At 37.5% G+C, this 20,501-nt stretch overlaps 1 protein-coding gene across 2 annotated transcripts in view; it reads right to left on the bottom strand.

The window, feature by feature from the left end:
- Nucleotides 1-13,442, bottom strand: part of Fat3 (FAT atypical cadherin 3) — a 484,288-nt gene extending 470,846 nt beyond the window's left edge. For both annotated transcript variants that reach the window (XM_077797747.1, XM_026396113.2), the window contains exon 1: nt 10,151-13,442. In XM_077797747.1, the coding sequence (XP_077653873.1) occupies nt 10,151-13,442 (3,292 nt within the window). The remainder of the gene's footprint in view (nt 1-10,150) is intronic.
- Nucleotides 13,443-20,501: the final 7,059 nt, after the last annotated feature.

Genomic DNA, 20,501 nt, shown 5'->3' with positions numbered 1-20,501 from the left:
TCAAAACTGCAACCCAAAATACAGAAAAAAATTATTTGAGAAATGTACTAGTCATGTAATCAATTTTCCTGAGTTTTGTAATATTTGTGGTATTTATTGACTTTTAAACTCATGTTACTATAATTTCTTTACCTGTTGTAAACAAACACAATAATTTTATTGTCATAACTGTTTATGTTTTTTTTTCTCAAAGTAGTCACCTAATTGTGGGCATCAAGCCCACAAAACCTAGATTCATTTCTAGGGTTAGGCATTTCTTTGCAATTAAGCCATGATTATGTACCATCATCAACTCACTTTAACATTCCAGTTATCTTTATACCATCTTGTTGTGAATTCAACTTTGTAAACATCATCCCACAATGCTGAAGAGTAATGCTCACTGAGGCTCCAACTTTTAATGTGTGCAGGTGCCCTTAAAATTCTCATCTTAATTCTCTCCAATTTTATTCACTTTTTAGATCAAGACATTTCATATTTAACATGTTATTTTACTTGATATTATTCTCACCAGTATATTGCTTTTTAAAAGCAACTACAAAATTAACTATACTATGCAAATGAAAATCTGTGAATTTAATCACAAAGAGTGGCCCAGAGGAGCCACTAAGTCCTACAATGTTGAATGGGAAAATTGGTAGAGTCCTATTATGTTCAATAATTCCTATACCAGTGCCCAGAACTTAATATAAATTGAACTGAATCCTACACACAATCCTCTGTAGATTCCATCTGTAGATAAGACATGTTTTCATCAAAAGTGGCAAACTAAAAATACAGACCATTTTCATTTTCATTTCATTTTCTTTTCAATGAAACATTGTCAATGTAGTGGCATCACATAAATATTTATCAAACTCTCTAATTCTTCCAACTGTAATAATAAATGAAAATATCCTTCAATGTGCATACAAAACACCTGCAAAGAAACCCCATTTTTAGAAGATTGAAATGAGATGCAAGCTATCCAAAGTCACAGAGGGCAATAAATTTATTCCACTACCTTCTAGAGAGAAATTAATATATAAAGCAACCATTTGATATTATTGTAGGTGCCTCTGCTTACTATACTTCTGAAATTTCCACTTTGTTAATTGAATAAATAAAAACAATCTGCCATCTACTTGGCACTTGAGAAAAAAAGGACCCTGACTTGAAGGTACAGAAAGCCCTACAGACATCCATTATTAACTATAAAATGTAGACTACTTACCAAGAAAATTCAACACAAGTTTCTGTGCTATTGGCTTGCTATTCTATTTGGATTACTTCTTTATGGATGTCATTATTTTTATCGTTTACTGGTTATGCAGGACAACAGCAGCTCAAGCTTGATGCACAATTGCAGACATAATTACAGATTTGAACCAACAGTCCTCTATTAAAACCTAAATTACCTTCAGCCAACAGTTAAGAAAAGGTCAAGAAGAAGGCACCTGCTGAAAAGAGTAATAAAACCATGCTGTTCATTGTTTTCCAGAAGCTTCTAATCCTTCCTCCCACCTGGCTTACATGACAATTCCTAAGTTCATCAAAACCTTGTAGAGTGCTCAGGGCTCTTCTGGGAAACATTATTTTTTCCTTTTGAATAATTATGTTCATAAAGTTTCGAGCCAAGAAAAGTTTCTGCTGTCACTTGATCATAACTTCACTCCTCTCCTTTGCTTGCTTGTGTCCTAAGGGGAAATTTTAAGGGCAAGTCTGGGCCAAAATTCAATGAGCCTCTTTTGATTTAGATGGGCGGGGTAAAGAAATACATCATCTCAAAAAAAGAATGAGGACAGGGAACACCATTTAGTCCAGATTTGTCATGAATTACACCAAAGCTGCCAAATATCATCTGTCTTACTCCTCATTTTGTCAAACAGGAGTAGCAGACAAGTTTGAAAAAAAAAGCTAGAAAAAGAATCTAGAAGGATTAACAACCATCTGTAAGAAAAATATGATTTCTGGTGCCTCTGAATTTAAAAAAAAAAAAAGAAGCTTATATGATGTTACAGAACGTAAGAGACATGCTACTGTGGGGAATAAATACCCCTGTAAATATCGGGGCTATGGTTAATGACAAAAGGGTCCTCGTTTTTTCTAACAGCACATCTTCTCTCTTTCTTGGTTTTCATGATCCTGCTCTTGTTTATCTGATGATCAGATACAGCAACTAAACAATATTACACTTAGCCAGTGAAGCTAGTAAACACTTCTTCAGTTGAACTAACTAAATAAAAGCTACTCAGTTATGTGTCTTTATTCTTTCCTTGACCAATAGCTAAAATGAATCCTTCTCCCTGTAGATCAAAGTAGAGCACCACAATGTTTGAGAGCCTGAAAGATCCTGGTACTCTATTATTCAGCTGATCACCCTTTTTTTCCTTTATGTAGTGTGTCAACTATGCTTTTCTGGTAGACAAGATGTGGCAATTACATGTCAGATGGCGAGATATCCTGTTTTCATTATCTTACCTTATGAAATGAAAGTACCAAATAATTACCTCTCTACTGTTTTTCCAGGGCTTCAATGAAATGTGTCAACACATAAGAGAAGCATTTTAGAAACTGGAATTAACAGGAACTGCTAGAAAACATCATTTCTCAAAATACATTTAAACTTAAATTTAAAATCTGTTATAAAAATATTTACATAAGAAAAATATTTTACCAGTCAGGGTCTTGGCAAAAAACAGATGGCACACTCAAACTGAGTAACTGAGGAGTATTTAATAAGTAGACTATTTATAAAGTTGTGGTCAGAGTTTAGGGAAAGTTTAAAAAATAAAGATACAGCCTGAAACTGTTATCACCCATCAGTTAAGGGATGCAACCAGCTCACAGTGAACAGTATGGAAGAGTCAAAAGCATTAATACCCTGACCCAACTTTCCTTCTCCCTCCCTATATTTCCACCAATGTTCAACCATAAAAGAGACCAAGGAAGCCTGCCTCCTGCACACAGAGCAGAAAGAAGGGTAGAAGGGAATCTGAAGAGACAAACAGGAGAGAACTATCACACTGAATACGATTAAGAATTTTTTTTACTTATTTACTGTTGGAATAAATTATCTTCCCAATATAGCAATTGTTTTATAGTAATTAATGTGTCTTGAGACACCTCTTTTGGATATTTATTTGAATTCTGGCATACATTAGGTCTCCTAAGCCTCTGCTGATTCTATCAAAATATTTAAAGTAAAAAGAGCACTTTATGCTCAGATAAGTTGGAAAAACGCTTGCCACAATACAAAGGAGGGTCAATGTAAATACATACACATTTGTGCATGTGAGATTTTCCTCTTATAACACCAGATGTGTAAAAATAAGGAAATAACTGTCCCTACCTCCTGGGACAACTGAATGAGACCATCTGTATAAAGCATTTTGCAAAGAACTTGGCACATAAACAAACAGTGCTCAGTAAATGTTAACCACTTCTGCCACTGCCACCAGAATCATCAACTGCAGATGCATTCTGACTGGAAAACTTCCCACTATGGAAAGTCTGTGTCTTATATCTGCACATGTTTGTATCTATAGTGTCTGGCGCAGTGCCTCTTACATTTCTAACATCATGTTAGATAATGAATATAATGGTGAGCATTGTAATGTGCTGTTATGGTTTATATATGAATTGTCCCCCAAAAACTCATATGTGAGACCATGCAAGAAAATTCAGAGTGAAATTATCAGGTTATGAAAGCCTTATCCAAATCAGTCCATTAATTCCCTGGTAGGTATTAACTGGGTGGTAACTGTAGGCAGGAAGGGTGTGGATGAACAGGTGGGTCACTGAAGGTGTTCCTTTGGGTTATCATTTTTCCCATGTTACAGGGAGTTGTCTCTCTCTCTACTTCCTGGTGGTGACCATGTCCTCAGCTGCTTTCTTTCCTCTTCGTCCATGATATGCTGCCTCATCTAAGGCCCAGAGGACTGAAGTTGGCTGCAGTCTATGGATTAAGACCTCTGAAACCATGAACCCCCAAATAAACTTTTCCTATAAATGCTCTTGTCAAGTACTTTGGTCAAAGTGGAAAAAAAGCTAACAAACACATGCTATGTCAGACTATACTATTATTTAGTGATTATTCATTTCTCTCCTTGACTATCCCCTGTTAGAATATCTCAGCATGTAAGGGTTGCTATATCAAGATACATTCCACTGGGTGATATATATATATATATATATATATATATATATATATATATATATATATATATATATATGTATTGTGTATAGATTTATTATATTATATATAAATTATATATAATATTTATTGTATATATTATATTTATTATATATAATATATGTATTATATTATATATTATAAATAAGAGGAATTTATTGCTCACAGTTCTAGAAGCTGGGAAATCACGATCAAGAATATTCAGTGCCAGAATATTCAGTGCCTGGCATGGGCTCTTTCTCATATACGATGCCTTCTAGTTATTCATTACATGGCAGAAGGGCAAGGTAGCTCCCTTGAGCTTCTTCCTTGCAAGGGTATGAATCCCCAGGACTTCAACACTTCCTAAAGGCCTCACCTCCTAAGACTTTCACATTAGGTATCAGGTTCCAACATATGAATTCTGAAGAGACACCAACATTCAGACTAAAGCCAGGAGTATTCTCTTCGCCCCACACTGATGCATTCAGCCTGGCCTCGTGACCTGCTCTGGCTATAAGAATATGGGCCAGTTTGGAGAGAGGTGCTTCAAGTCTTCACCATCCTTCTTTCTCTCCTACCTCCACATTGAGAACCTCACATCCTGGAATCAGAAGACTCGTACACCAGACAGTAGCTCAATCTGCAGCCTGCAACAGTGCTGCTTCAGCTGTTCTCATAGACTCCAGAGGAAGACAAAAAAAATGTTTATTTGGATAAGTCAATGAAGTTATGAATGTTATAAAGCAATAATGCAGAAAAATCAGACTAATACAAATGCTTATTAACAAGATAGTGACAGCATTCTAGAGTGGAAAATAGGAAACAATTGGAGCTCAAATTTCAGCACTGACAACTAGCAGATGCATGACCTTGATTGGACAAGTCTCAGTAAATCTACCTTGTTGGACTATTATGACAATGAGAAATATTACTTTAAAAGCACCCACCACAGTATGTGGTACATAATAGAACCTTGATAAATGGAAGACATAATGCAATTAGTAATAATGGATGGCATGATATATTCTCAATTACTCATGATTAAAATCCCAAGCTGGAAATTGGTCATCTCAATTAAACATTTCTTTAATTAACCTCAGATAAATAGAATGGTGAAATCCTTGTTCAAGTTTGTAGCTTACAAAAGAATCTAAGAGAAAAACCACAATTTAAAATACACAATGTGCTCTTTCTGAAAGCTTCTAATACCTCTGAGTAGTCAAGAATATGAATCCCTGTTGAGCCAAAGAATAAGAATGCATTCTTTGTGAAGGAAAAAATGATTAAATTGCATCTTACAGACTAGTGATTTAAACTGTGATCAAATCCACTATAGTTGGGGGCCCCAGTTAATCCATTTACTGTGAACATTATTAAACATTTATTAAATGCCAGTGCATGGTAAAGAATTTCAAAGGTATGGTTTTGTTCAGTGAGCTTCAAAAAGCCAAGAACATAAAACTACTAAATGTATCAGCTAATCCCAGCATATGCACATTCACAAAATAGAAGCACCACAATTACTGAAGCACAGAAAGAGGTATTGGATCCATCAGAGAGGTATTCAGAAAAAGATCACTGCTGATAAGCAATAAAATATTTATTTGGATTATAAAATTTGATTAGAAAGAAAATGTATCTAAGACATGGGCTAAATTATCTGTCTTTTGAAATAAGAAGGAAAATAAAATTTAATATCTTAAAAAATATTGCATCTTACAGAAAAGATAGAATCTGTTAGGTGTTCTGTTAGGAGATCAAGTAAATTTAGAGTAGTATTTCCGAATCATATGTGAAAGGAATGCATGAAGTGCTGAAGTGAAGGTTCCTGGACTTCCACCCCAGAATCTATAAAATCAAATATTTGGAAATTTAGCCTGGGGATAGGCATTGTTAACAAACTCCCTAGATGATTCATGTGCACTATAATATTGAAAACCAGCTACCCATGCAAGTCATCATATAACCTTGGGCAGCTGAATTGGAAAAAAAAAATTAAGTTTTTTTTAGTTGGAGATGGACACAATACCTTTATTTTATGTATTTATTTTTGTGTGGTGCTGAGGATCGAACCCAGGGCCTCACAATGCTAGTCAAGCGCTCTACCACTAAGTCCCAGCCCCAGCCCCAGCCCCCTGAATTGAAAATTTTAAAAGACAAAAAGCTAAACAAGTTCAGACCATTCTATGTATATAGGTCAAGTCCAAGTCTGGACTCAGGAATAGCTGCAAGGCTAAGTAGATGTTCATTCCGCCAGCAGCTCAGACCAAGACTTTTAGCATTTGGAGGAGCAGAGCTGATGGATTATCCAACAGTAGTATGCACCTAACAGCACTATGGTGATGTCTTACTGTATTACAGCATACAATACATATGTTAGACATAGAATTGTCAAACTTTCCCTCAATTCTTTCATCCCCCTTGCACAAGTCCAAGTATCATTTTTCTTTTTCTTTTTTTTTTTAAAGAGAGAGTGAGAGAGGAGAGAGAGAGAGAGAGAGAGAGAGAGAGAGAGAGAGAGAGAGAGAGAGAGTTTAATATTTATTTTTTAGTTCTCGGCAGACACAACATCTTTGTTGGTATGTGGTGCTGAGGATCGAACCCGGGCCGCACGCACGCCAGGCGAGCGCGCTACCGCTTGAGCCACATCCCCAGCCCCAAGTATCATTTTTCATCAGTTTATTTGGGCTTAGATGCTAAAGTCTGTAAGTAGAGAGAAGAAAAAATGATGTTTACAAATATTAGTAGGTGGAAATTCTAATCTTTATAAAAAATGTCTCACAACAAGTTCAAATCTTTTTTTCCATGGTATAGAGAAAATCTAGTTTTATTTTTTAAGAGAAAGGGACTAACATGAAATGACAAAGGGGAAAGGAAATTGGTACTAAAGTCTTAAAAATTTAAAAAAGCCTCTGGAAAAACAAATCAGAAATATATATAATTGAATGCATAGGAAAGAGCACTCAGTTACAACTTGAGGAGATGCAGTGCCTATATTCAGCTTATGTCCTCTAATGGGTGTGTGTATCCAACTTAGCTGCTTTTTAATGCAAAAATGTGAATGTTTGCAGGAAATTACTCTTTAAGACAGGAAGCAATGTCAAAATATAAGTGACATTATCTTCACTGATACCAAAATTTATTGTATAAAACCCAGAATACATTGGAACAAATGAAGAGTGCAGTATTATCTTTTCAACAAAGGCAAAGAATATCAAACTGTAGGAGTCAAGCATTATAAGGGTAGATTTATCATCAGATGAAACTGTACACACATTTTCAAAAATAACACCAAAAGCAAAAATAATGTAAAATAATAGTAGTGGTTAATGATTCAGTTCAATATCTTCCTGTTCACCTTCCTACCCACATCCACCTGTCACAAAACGAAGTGCGGTTACGGAAGAGCCACGTAAACACTGAGACTATGCAAAAAAAAAAAAAATACGAAGGGTGTTTTAGTCAGTTTTTTAACTGCTGTGACTAAAAGATCTCACCAGAACAACTATAGAGGAGAAAAAGTTTATTTAGGGGCTCAGAGTTTCAGAGGTCTCAGCCCATAAGTGGCTGGCTTCATTCCTCAGAGCTTAAGAGAGGCAGGATATCATGGGTGGAGAGTGTGGCTCACCTGATGATCAGACAGGAAGGAGAGAGAGAGAGAGAGAGAGAGAGAGAGAGAGAGAGAGAGAGAGAGAGAGAGAGACATTCCACTCTCCAGATATAAAATATATACCTCATAGCCGTGCCTCCAATGAACTTCCTCCAGCTACATCCCACCAGCCTCCAGTTACCAGCCAGTTAATTCCATCAAGAACTAAATCACTGATTAGGTTAAGGCTATAACCCAATCATTTCTCCTCCAAACCTTCTTGCACTGTCTCACACTTGAGCTTCTTGGGGACACTACATTTAAACCATAACAAAGGGGAATCCATGGTCAGATCAGCAGTCAGTGAGTCCAGTGTTGTAAGTATTTTGAAAAGTGTTTAATGCTCAATTGCCTTACAGATTTCAGAACACCAAATTTAAGTATGCTTGAGAATACACAAGGAAACACATACTTGTCTTCAGATAAAGGAAAGCATGGTAGACTGCAGCTACTCAGACCCACCTTTGAAACTAGGTGCTAAGTTGCATATCTCCTTGGAAACTCAGTTCATGAGCTGATAATTATTAATCCTACCTCATGACGCTATTGGGGAAACTAAGTAAGACCTTCCTCAAAAGACTAACAGTGTCAATGAAGTCATTGTTAGTAGAATTGGAGTTTTAGCACAGAGTGGGCATTCAGTAAAGTTTAATTCCCTTCTCTTCTTGATTTGTACTTCAAAGATGTAAATATATTTCAGCCAAATAACAGGAGATAAAAATGAAACACAGACTATGCATACAGAAAGACTGAATTTTCCTGACTTTGAACTTTTCCTTCATTATGATATGGAGATTAATTTTACAACTTACACTGGCCATTATTAGAACGAATACAAACAAAAGCTATAGTTTAAATTTGAAAGGGAATATAAAATTGTATTCCTGCCCAATATTTAATATAGTTTTTAAAATCCTTTTTCTAATATTATAAATATACTGTTAGCATCTCTGTAATGATACCTTCCTAAGACCTGTTCTAGTCATCATCATCATCACTGGGTCTCAATATTATAGATTGAATATTTGTGTCTCTGAAAAGTAATATGTTAATATGTGCCCTCTGCCAAAGGTGATGGTATTTGAAGGTAGGACCTTTGAGAAGTAATTAGGTTTAAATGAGGTCATGATGGCGTGGTTTCCATGATGGCATTAGTGACACTCTAAGAACAAAAGACCAAAGCACCCTCTCTACCATTTAAAAGGATACAGAAAAAAAGTTAGCAGTCTGCAAACCCAGAACAAAGTCTTCACCTTGACCCTGGAAGGCTCACAGATCTCAGACTTCTAGCTTCCAGAACTGGGAAATGAATGTCTGTTGTTTAAGCTACTCAGACCATGATATTTCATTATGGCAGCCTGAACTAAGTCAGGGAGAAAACTACTCTTTCAATATTGTAGAAAATTGGTTAATAAATAAAAATTTCCCCTGAACACTATAAAGAGCTAATATTGCCATTTACACAGGAAAAGAGATGATACAACTCCTCCCTTGAGATGTCTGTAATCTATTCAGAGTAGAAAAATGCACAGCACTAATAATGGAATGCAGACACATGCATGTGTCCAGGGACATGTACATTTAAAGACAAATAATAACAATACCAGGTATTTGAAAAAAATTCTGTATCTAAGATTGAGAATAAATAAGCAGGTAAAGAGCAATGAAAATATTGGGACAATTGTGTCCTGTGTTTTTAAAGCTATATAAAAAAATAAATTTTCACAAATAAAATATTAAAATGTTTATAAATAAAATTCACAACATGGATCTTCTGTTGTGTTGTAAAATGTCTGTAGGAGCACACCTTTATGTATTAGTGGAGAATATAAAGTGTAAATCCCAAACCCCTATCACTCAAGGGCCAGATGTAACCATCAAACATGAAAGATCAAGACACTAATGCAATGTGACTTCAGCAAAACCTTGCTGGAAAAAGAAAGATTCCTATATATGATCCACTTGAAAATCCATTTCACACTTCTAATTTAAATCCAATTCAAATGTAATTTACTTTATCAGAGTTATTCATTTCACGAGGGTCAGGAGTATAATCAACAGAGGTGACAATTACTTATGCTTATCAAAAGATAATCCGGTAGCAGTAGTGTTGAGCAGGAAAAAAATAAAACAAAATAGAACCATGACTTCTACTGGGAATCATGGCTATTACAGTATAAATAGATCTTATAAACTAATAAGTTCTAAGAAGAAAAATTACTTTGCATTATATTGTCCCAAATCCAAACTCGTTTATCATTATATTGGAGTGTCTAAATACACCTCTTCCAATGTTGATTTTAAAGAGGTGAAAAATCATTTCTGTCACAAAATATTAAACTTACCACTTTCATCGTCTATATTGAACCTTCCAAGACCACTGCCATCCCTGATAGAGTACTGGATCTCTCCATCCCTTCCAGAGTCTTCATCCCGGGCAGTCACCTGAAGCACACTTGTTCCAATGCGTGAGTTTTCTTTTACAGATCCAACAACAGCAAAGTCTGGGAAATAGGGTGTGTGTAGGTTTTCGTTGACATCCACCACTTCCACTTCAACAAAGGAAACAGATGACAGAGAAACAGGTCTCCCTTTGTCTTTGGCCCGAACAGTGAGGTTATAGAACTGCTGTTTTTCATAGTCAAGCTCTTTGCTCAAGCGAATGGCACCACTTGCTTTATCTATTTCAAATCTCCCATTATAGTCATTGACCAAAGAGTAACGCACCTGACCCCCCAATCCAAGATCTGGATCATGGGTCTCCAGCCAAGCTATGACAGTGCCAACAGGGAGATCTTCAAGTACCTTCACACTATAGCTACTCGGAATGAAAGCTGGGGAGCAGTCATTGACATCATCCAAAAAAACCTTAAGAGTGACCACCGAAAACAGCTGCTGGCCACTTTCTGCCCTGTCTCTGGCTTCAATTTTCAAAGAATAGTTTGCTTTGGATTCCCTGTCCAATTGGTCGGCAACATAAATGATGCCAGTTGAGCTATTGATGGCAAACTGGTGTGTATCTGTCAAGACTGAGTAAGTCACTTCACCATTAGAACCCAAGTCTTTGTCTCTGGCTTCCACTTGAATAATCTCCGTACCAATACTTGAGCTTTCAAGAATGTTAACTGAGTAACTGTCTTGAAGAAAAATTGGGCTGTTATCATTAGCATCCTCCACATTGATGGTCAGCAACCTCCATGATGATTTCTGTGGATTACCTAAGTCATAGATACTGATATTAAGGAGATAGAGGTCAGTGTGCTCTCGATCCATAGGCATAAGCACTTTAAGTTGCCCAGTCTCCATGTCAATATTAAAGCAGCTATCTGTATTTCCATCAGATATTGTAAATAGCACCTTTCCATTGAAGCCAGAGTCAGCATCATAGGCTTTAATCTTCAGGATGTTAGCACCAACCGGCAGATCCTCCTTCACAGCCACATCAGAAGGAAAAGACTTGTCGAAATGTGGTCCTTGTCTATTAACTGAATAAAAGTCAAGAAATCCATCTTCCAGATTCAATTTCCCATTTGCTTTTGCTTTAATGAGTAGTTTTTCTGCCAGTTTCTGAGCCACACGAGTTTCTCTGCAGCTGAAGCTCTTTGAAGACACTTTCCCATGGAGAACTGAAATGTTAATAGCCATGGGGTCTGCAAAATTCTCTCCATCAGTTGCCGTAATTCTGAGGGCAAAATTACCATTTTTAATGCCAGAATTCATCAGTGACTTTTTAAGCTGTAAAACACCAGAGTCTGGGTTTAAATAAAAGAAGCCAAGATCATTTCCAGAAATGATTTTGTACTTTACAAGTTCAAGTTCATCAATATCGATTGCTGAGACAGCGGTGATGTGACCACCAACTGGAAAGTCATAGGAAATAACTCCCTGGCAAGCCACTTTTTCAAAGAGAGGGTTGTTGTCATTGACATTCCCTATTCGTATGGTCACATTTACCTCACTTTCATGGCGGTATGGAGAACCCCAGTCAGAGGCTCTAACGATGAATCTATAAGTTTCAGGAGAGGATTCAAAATCCAATTCTTCAGTTGTGCTAATAACACCTGTAAACTGGTTAATGGCAAATGGTAACATATTCAGGCTGGCAATACTATAGGTGATGTACCCATTTTCTCCTTTATCCTTATCAGAAGCTGAAACAGTAAGAATGCTCGTTCCCACAGGAACACTTTCATTCACAAAAGTATCATACAGTGGATGCTGAAATTCTGGGGTGTGGTCATTTGCATCTTCGATGCTGATGGTAACTTGTGCTTTTAAATCTCCTTCCTTGTTTGTTACCTCCAACTTATAAACCTCCTTCTTAATGGTATTCAGTGGCTGTGCTGTGACAATCAGACCTGACCGAGGATTAATTTTGAAGTACTCTGCATCCTCATTTGGAGATAACTTATATTCCACATCTAAAGGTTCAGGATTTAATTTTACTATAGCAACCACAACACCAGGAGGAGAAAACTCACTTATGCTCACATCGTACACCTCTTTTTCGAATCTAACTGGGACAGTATCTCTTCTAGGGTTGGTAATGTGAACTATCTTTAGTGCTGAAAACTTCTGAGGTGACCCTTTGTCTTTTGCTTGAAGGGTGAGATTGTAGCCATAGGCAAAGCTTTCCCAGTCAACCTGCTTCCTCTCCTGAATCTTGTACTCATTCATCCACTTTCCTTCCTTAGCCAGGAAGAACTGATCTAAAGGATCCCCAGCCACAATGGAAACAGATTCAATCTCTCCGTTGGCCCCCTCATCTTGGTCATCGACTGTCACCACCGCATATGTCGGCTCTTTGTCTAATGAATAGGGAACATGAGTGACAACGTGGATGGTTGGGGCGTGTTCATTTATACGTTCAATGTGAACATAAAGCTTGGCAGTACTGCTCACTCCATTGTTACCGTAGAGTTTCATTCCCCGGTCCACAGCCAAAATCTCCAGATCGTACCTATTTTTTTCGTCATAGTTTAGCCGTCCACTTAAAGAGATAACACCACTCGTGGGGTGAACTGAAAAGAGATCAACTTTGTTTTTGAAGTAGTAGTAGAATTCTCCATTGGAACCAATATCTGCATCTGTTGCTGTCACCTGGGCGACACTAGTCCTCAGAGGTGTGCTTTCTGCTATTGTAACAGAGTAGGTTGTGGGTGAAAACAGGGGCCTCAGGTCATTCATATCTAAAACCTGGATATTTACTTTGGTCCATGCTTCCAAATCCTCTCCTCTGACAGAACCTTTTACAATCAATAAATAATTGTCCTGAATTTCCCTATTCAGTATGGCAGAATTGCCACCTTTAGTTCTTATTCTGAGGAAACAGAAATCTGCAATGATGACTTCCTCTGCTTTGAAAAAGCCTTCCTCGTCTCCGGACACTATTCTGTATTTGATATCCCAGGACAGATCTATTAAGGTGATGCCCATTCTACTCTGGCTGCTGACGTAGGTCCTTGCGGCGGAGTTCTCATACACTGTCGCATTGTAAATGGAATGAGTGAAGTGGAAGCCCAGCGGCCCGGTCCCTGGCAGCCCTTGGGATACAGTGGCCAAAAGCTTGAGAAGCAGGAGGACGAGGCAAGAAGAAGGAGGTCGTGTACCCACACAGAGTCCCATAATTATATCCATCACATCATACTTCCATCCTGGAGGGGGGTGGGGGAAGCAGAAAGAGAAAAAAAAAAGATAAATTCTCCTGAAAGAGAGTGAGAGAAAGAAGAGGAAATACCTGTTGTTAAACAGTGTATTAGAAAACTTCATAATAAATTTTTTTTATTCAAATATCCATTTAAGAAAAACAGGAACTCAGCCACCACTGCTAGATATATGGAATTCAAAGACACGGGGATTTAACTACATCTTGTTTGAATATTTTTAAAGAGACACTTTGAGATTGCTGAGGGCATAGTTCATGGGTAAAAGATTTCTTATATTCTGAAAGTCAATTTGAAATATGTATTGGAGGCCTTAAGCACATTTATCTCTGAGAATTGCCATCTACATAATTATCCTAGGAGAATATTTATATATATGTTCATTACAGCACAGTTTAAAATAACTAAAATGATACTAAAGGAATATCAACTGATAGTCAAACAACTCATGGTAACTTCATAAAGCAAAATACTTCCTAGTCATTAAAAATAATATTACAAAGATGTATATTTTCAGGTACAGTAAAAGATAATGCAAAATAAAAAAGGTCCTCAAATAGAATGTATGGAATGAGCCTATTATTTTTAACATGTATATATTCAGTTGCATCTTTATATTTTAAAAGGCTTAACTATTGCAGGATTTGGAGGCATATTTTCATTCTCTAAGTTTTTTCAATGAATATTGTTTATAAGGGTTTATACAATTACTTACATATAATTATAGTGTTTTAATGAAACATTTCAAAATATCACTAATACAATCAACATTTATATACAATCCAACACCATGAGAAGGAACAAGCCACCATGTAATAAAGCAGAGAGGATGAATGATCCCGAGGAACTGCATATCCTAAGTAATATCCCTCTGTGGACTCACTACTCAGAACAAAGGAGGTAACAATTTCTTGCAAGAAAAATTTAATGAGTTCAAGAGCTATGTTCAATTATTTTCATCAGTGACTACTAAATTTTGATAGTCCATAGTTCTATGACCAATTAGATTAAAAGATAAAAACAATTTTCTGTCCTAACCAGTAAAATCTATCAAATTTCTAACATGGGGCTTGGATGGGAAGGGGAGGAATGCTTGAGTCTATGAGTATGATAGCTCATATTTTTGAAGTTTCCAAATATGATTTCTTACACCAACTCATACTCTTCAGCCACATCCCTGACAGTTCCTTTCTCATCCTCTTCTATAGGGGTGTAGAGATGGAGTACATGAGAAGTGAATCCTTCTGAAGACATATGATGATGTAAGCACTGTGCCATTTCCCACTTGGTAATATTTAATCTTCACAAGAATCCTGAACAACAGGTGCTATTTAACTCAACCACACACAAGAAAACTGAGGATTAGAGAAGTTGCTCTATTTGATTGGGCCATTGGCCCAAGCAATATCCCTCTGGTACTAAGTGGCAAAGCAGAATATCAGACCCTGAGCCTTTTCACTCCAAAAGTGATGCTTTTCCTCACCACATAAGCATTCTCTCTAAATTATTAATAAGTGAGAATGAAGATTAAGACTCCTGGAAATGGAGATGATATAATTAAATTCTATTGAACCAGTCAACAAATATCACTGATGGCAAAACAGATAATTCATCTAGTACCTCTATTTAGTTATCTACTTTATGGTTTTATATTAGTTCTAATTACTGACTTCAAGCTAAAATTATCCCCTCCAGAAGTTTAACATTTTAAGCATCACAAATTATTTTTGTAGTTTTAAAAACACTTTTTAATCCAAGACTGGCACGGCAAATAATATTTTAGCCTTGCTGTGAATGAGAATGTCAAACCTCCTTTTCCTAGTAGCAGAGTCTATATTAGAGCTCAGGTCATTCCTGATCCCCACCCTAAGGTCTTCCTGTTTCTTGCTAGCTCTATCTTATGAGATTTATAAAGAAAATCTCGGGGCATATGCTTGGTTTCAACTGGGGATGAAATATGTTTGGCTGCTGTCATCTGCTGAAACAACTAGAAAACACTGAGTAGCAGGTAGAAAAGGGAAGAAAGCTTGCAAACATGAAAAGACATAATACTTTATATAAAAAAAAAGTCAGCTTCATGTGCAGCTCCTCTATCTGTCCTCAGGAAATGTCTCATGTCATAACTATGAGAAACAGAAACAGCTCAAGAAACCAGGACAGAGATCAAGGCAGATGGCTAGCAATGCTGCCCAAAAGGTTCCTTGAGTGACACCACTGGGATGCTGGTCATTTCAGAGGAAACTTTGTTAAAAAAAAGAATACTTTGGGGTTTTTTTGGATGAGGTAAGTTAGAATGCACCACCTGGGAGAATGGAGCACCCCACAGGGCCCTTGCCAATGGAGGTGCCTATTTTGTACAGTATGTTTGTCTGACATATGAGAGTGATGGATCCCTCTTAACCCATCATAGATTGGACTAGCAGAATGTTGAATGATATTCCATAGACCTTTTTTCCATCATCTGAAAATATTCCCAAACTATGGAGGCATTTTTAGTTTCACTGGAATGACAGCGCAGTGAAACAGGCTCTTGCAGGGGGATACAAAGGCCAGGTTACACTCTCTCCAAGTAAAACGCTGGGAGTACCCTTAGTGCTCCAGGGAAATAACAAATTCAGTTTCTGCCTCATTTCCCACTCATCATTTTAAGCTGTGGAGACTACCTTGGAGAGCAGTTTTGCTGATATTTTGCCCCAGGAGTCCAGACTCCATAGCGACCAGAGAGGGAAACCTACCCAACCATAAATTCTGTTCAGCTGAACTTTTCTGACTTCACTCACCACCCCACCCTGAACCCCATGCTGAAGGAAACCCCACGAGAAGAATGGCATTTGAGAATCATTCCATTCCTGGCATCCAGTAAAGCACCTGCTAGAGGAGAGACAAACAATGGAACATTGCAGCACGGATGAACCAGGGACCCAGAGGCCTTTAACATACTGAGTTTCCAAATCCTCCCAAATAAGCACATCTTACCTCAGAAAACAGAATCTGGAAATTATACAGGTTAAAAAGAGCCTTAAAGATCGTTTTGTCTAATCTTCTGGGTTTACAGGTGAGGAAACAGAGGCCCATTAAGTAAAAAGGTCTCAGTTCTCCAAAGGTGCAGAGCTAACACCAAGCTGTAAAGTGCATCAATTGTATTGTTGTCCACAGAACCACGTGACAATCTCAAAGCCCGTTTTACTGTCAGTTTGGAGTGATTTTCATGTTCTGACACTTTATTACTCCCCCTGGTGCTACTTGCTCCTTTAAGTATTTAACTGTTTATGAATAATCATTTAATGTTCCTATGGGTGTAGTTACCTTTAAAGACCTTTTTTTGAATCCTTCAGAGCAAAGAATGTTGTCACAATATGAAAACAAAAATCTCATTTTACTATGCAAAAATTGATACTTCTGCATACTGTTTCTTTCTTTCAGCAAGATACACAGTTGACATTTTTTCTTATCCATAATGACTGGTCATACAGGCAAGTTGAAAATATTTCAAAACATGATTAAATACATGAATAGGATAGTGCACTAAAATTTAGTTTAACTCCAAAATAACTGAACAAGACTGAACTCATCAGATTCAGTTGTTAAAACAGAACAAAACAAAACAAAAAAATCATATAGTATTTTGTATCTTTATTTTTGCATAAGAAAAAAATATTTGGCATAAATCATTGTAGCTTGCCCCTTTTCCACTGATATGGGAAATATACAAGTGCTAGAAGTTAAGACTTTATTATAAGATTTTTATACATTTGTTTTATTTATTATGTTATGTGGTGCTGAGGATTGAACCCCGTGCCTTGCGCGTGCTAGGAGAGCACTGGACCACTGAGCCACAACCCCATTTGATGCCTTTTTTTTTCCTACCAGTAATTGAACGCAGGGGCTCTTAACCACTAAGCCACATCCCACATCCCAGCCCTTTTTATTTTGAGGCAGGGTTTCTCTAAGTTGTTTGGAGTTACTTGCAAAGTTACTGATGCTGGCTTTGAACTTGCAATTCTCCTGCCTTAGCCTCCCAAGTTGCTGAGATTAAAGTGTGCACCACAACACCCAGCTGATGTCTTTTTTTTTTTTTTTTTAGCTTTCCAAGATAACTGTTCAGATTTTTTTCCCACATAGAAGCCAAGCTGCATGTGAAGCCGATATGATACTTAAGGTGTTTGAGATGCTCTTCACATTGATTTATACTGCTGCTTCTAGATTATTTTAAAGAAAGCACTTAGTTCCCAGCCTCAGAACCTATTTTCTACAACTTAGTAACATAATCAATAACTTTTATACAATCTCCAAAGAGATCATCGAGCCATTAATCTTTGAGACATTTATTTTTCAGAGGCAGCCCTTGTGTGCTTCCCCATTCTGCCCTTCTCGCTCTGTTCGGATGGATCTTGGTGTGGGACTCAGAAGGGCACACAGATTTTTCCTTCTGGGAGATAAGTAAATACCAAAGACTTCAGGGGCAGGGAACAGTAGTGTTATGATTTAGATATGAGGTGTCCTCCTACAGCTCATATGTTAGACAATGCAAACATTTTCAGAGGTGAAATGATTAGGGTATGAGAGCCTTAACCTAATGGATGAATTAATCCACTAATGTGGATTAACTGAGGGGTAGCTTTAGGCAGGCTGTGTGTGGCTGGAGGAAGTGGGTCACTGGGGGCATGCCTTTGGGGTTTATATTTTGTCCCTGGTGAGTGGATCTCTTCTGCTTCTTAACTGCCATGTCCTGTGCCACACCCTTCCACCATAGTGTTCTGTTCCACCTTGGGCCCAGAGCAATGGAGTTGGCTGTCTGTGGAATAAAACCTTTAAAACCACAACCCCCAAATTATATTTCCTCCTATGTTGTTCTTGTCAGGTTTTTTTTGACATTGAGGTGGAAAGGCTGACTAAAACAAGCAGTCACTAAAGCCAAGTGTCTGGGACATCCTTGACTCTGCAGGTGTCTGGGCTTGCTTTGTTAACCTTGTGAAGCTGTTTTCTGCTACCATTAAACTGGCCTCCTTAAATAGCTGAGACCTCTGAAGAGTAAAACATCTGAAAAAAATATTCCATTTTCACTCCATATTCCCTATCTTATATATTATTAAAAGGTTCTCTATGGAGAGAAAGAGGTTACTGAGGAAATAGGTTGTGACAAACTGCAAAACAAAAGAACAAAGTCAACATATGGAATCTCCCCTTCCAGGTGTCCCTAATGAAAATGACTTGTGTTCATACTACAAATGGAAGAGTAGTGTCTGCTCAGGTGTGTGCTGTGGGACCCTCACAGGCACGAAGGCATGCATTGTTCTAGAACACACACTTAGGTACACAACTGCCTGGGTATATGTCCCAGCTCTGCTGTTCACTAGCTGCACAACTTGGAAACTTTACTGAACCTCCGTGGCCTTGATTTCTTCTACAAAATCAAAACAACAGTGCCTACCAGACCAGAGTGGAGTAAATAAATATGAAGCACCTAAAACACTTTCTGGCACATAGTAGGTATATAATTGTTAGCGGATATTGTCATTAAGGAAGATTTATAGAAAAGGAAATTCACAACCACTTCACAATTTCATTCCCTATAGGAAAAGCCACATCAAAGATTAAAGAACAGATGTCATTTCTTTTTTAAAACAAAGGAAGGTTACTATATTTGTCCCAAAGGTCAGACAAACTTGAATTGAATCCCAGCTTTGCCATGTTTGGCTGAGTGATCCAGGACAAATACCTAAAGTTTCTTAAGTCTCAATTTTTCTATCTGTAAAATTCCCACTGTCATGTTGAAGACTTTGCATAGTGTCTAGCACATAGTAAATGTTCTATAAATATTAACTGACATTATCATTAATTGAGTGTTCAGAAGCAGAGACAGAACAGAAAATTAGTGACACCTAGGTTAAGAATAAATAATCTGGGGGCCCTGTCCCTGATACAAAATGTCCCTTCCACAGATGCCAGGCTCATGCCAGGGTTTGCAGTCAGTGTCACAAAGGAGTCCTGTATATGGTGACATGGATGACAGGCTATTGCCACAGTCTATAATTTGTTCCCACTCCTGCAAGAACACTTTTAAATTTAGGAAACTACAGCGGCTTTAGGGACCTACTCTTCAGACCTGATATTTAATTCCTGGGGAGTTTGAACAAGATTTCTCTTTGTGATGAGTCCCAGAACAGCCAGATGCTGCTAAGCCTATATTCTGGAGCAGCCCATTCTGATACTGCTCAAATTACCATCCTCATGGTACTACTTTATGTTCTGGGTCCTTGCTCCTGAAATCAGTTATAGACTGTCTGTATGACACACTTGGGAATAAAGTTGTACTCTCTGGCTCATGCTAATGATTGCCTGCAAAGAAGAAAAAGTGTGTGTGTGTGTGTGTGTGTGTGTGTGTGTGTGTGTGAATGTTTTAATAAAAACCATTGTAGTTGGACAGCACATACAATAATATGCTAGGTATTCAGATCACAAATAATCCATGCCATGCCTTTATTCAGATTATATAATGAAATGTTTAGCTAAGCCACATAAAGTCACTGAGTTTTATAGCCAAGTGGGGTCATAAAGCTATCCAGCCCAACACCTTAGTTTTACCACTGAGGAAATAGATTGAGAGAATAAAGTGATAGGAACAAAGTCACACAATGTGCCAGGGAACAGCTAAAAATGAAACTCAGATATTCACTGTGAATTTCATTGTTATTACTCTTCCTTCTTTCATGAATCCAGGTCTGTACACATCCACTTCTACAAGTTTTAATTATCTTCTAAACTTTACTCTATGAAGCTATCTCAAAGATTCCCAGCTAAAAGTAAGCTCCACTTCTTTAGCTGTGATTCAAACTACACAGGGGATCACAAACTTCCTAGGCCAGGTTAAATTTGGATTACTAGGCCACCCCAGAGTTTCTGAATCTATTAGTCTCGGGTGGGGTCTGAGAATTTATAGTTCTAATAGGTTCCTAGGAGACACTGATTCTGGGACTACATTTTGAAAATTCTGCTATACACATTGTATTGTACCTCTGAGAATGGCTCTGCT

Source organism: Urocitellus parryii, chromosome 4 (assembly GCF_045843805.1).
Source record: "Urocitellus parryii isolate mUroPar1 chromosome 4, mUroPar1.hap1, whole genome shotgun sequence".
Taxonomy (NCBI): domain Eukaryota; kingdom Metazoa; phylum Chordata; class Mammalia; order Rodentia; family Sciuridae; genus Urocitellus; species Urocitellus parryii.
Note: the sequence above shows the minus strand (reverse complement) of the source record. Positions and strands in the feature narration are given on the sequence as shown.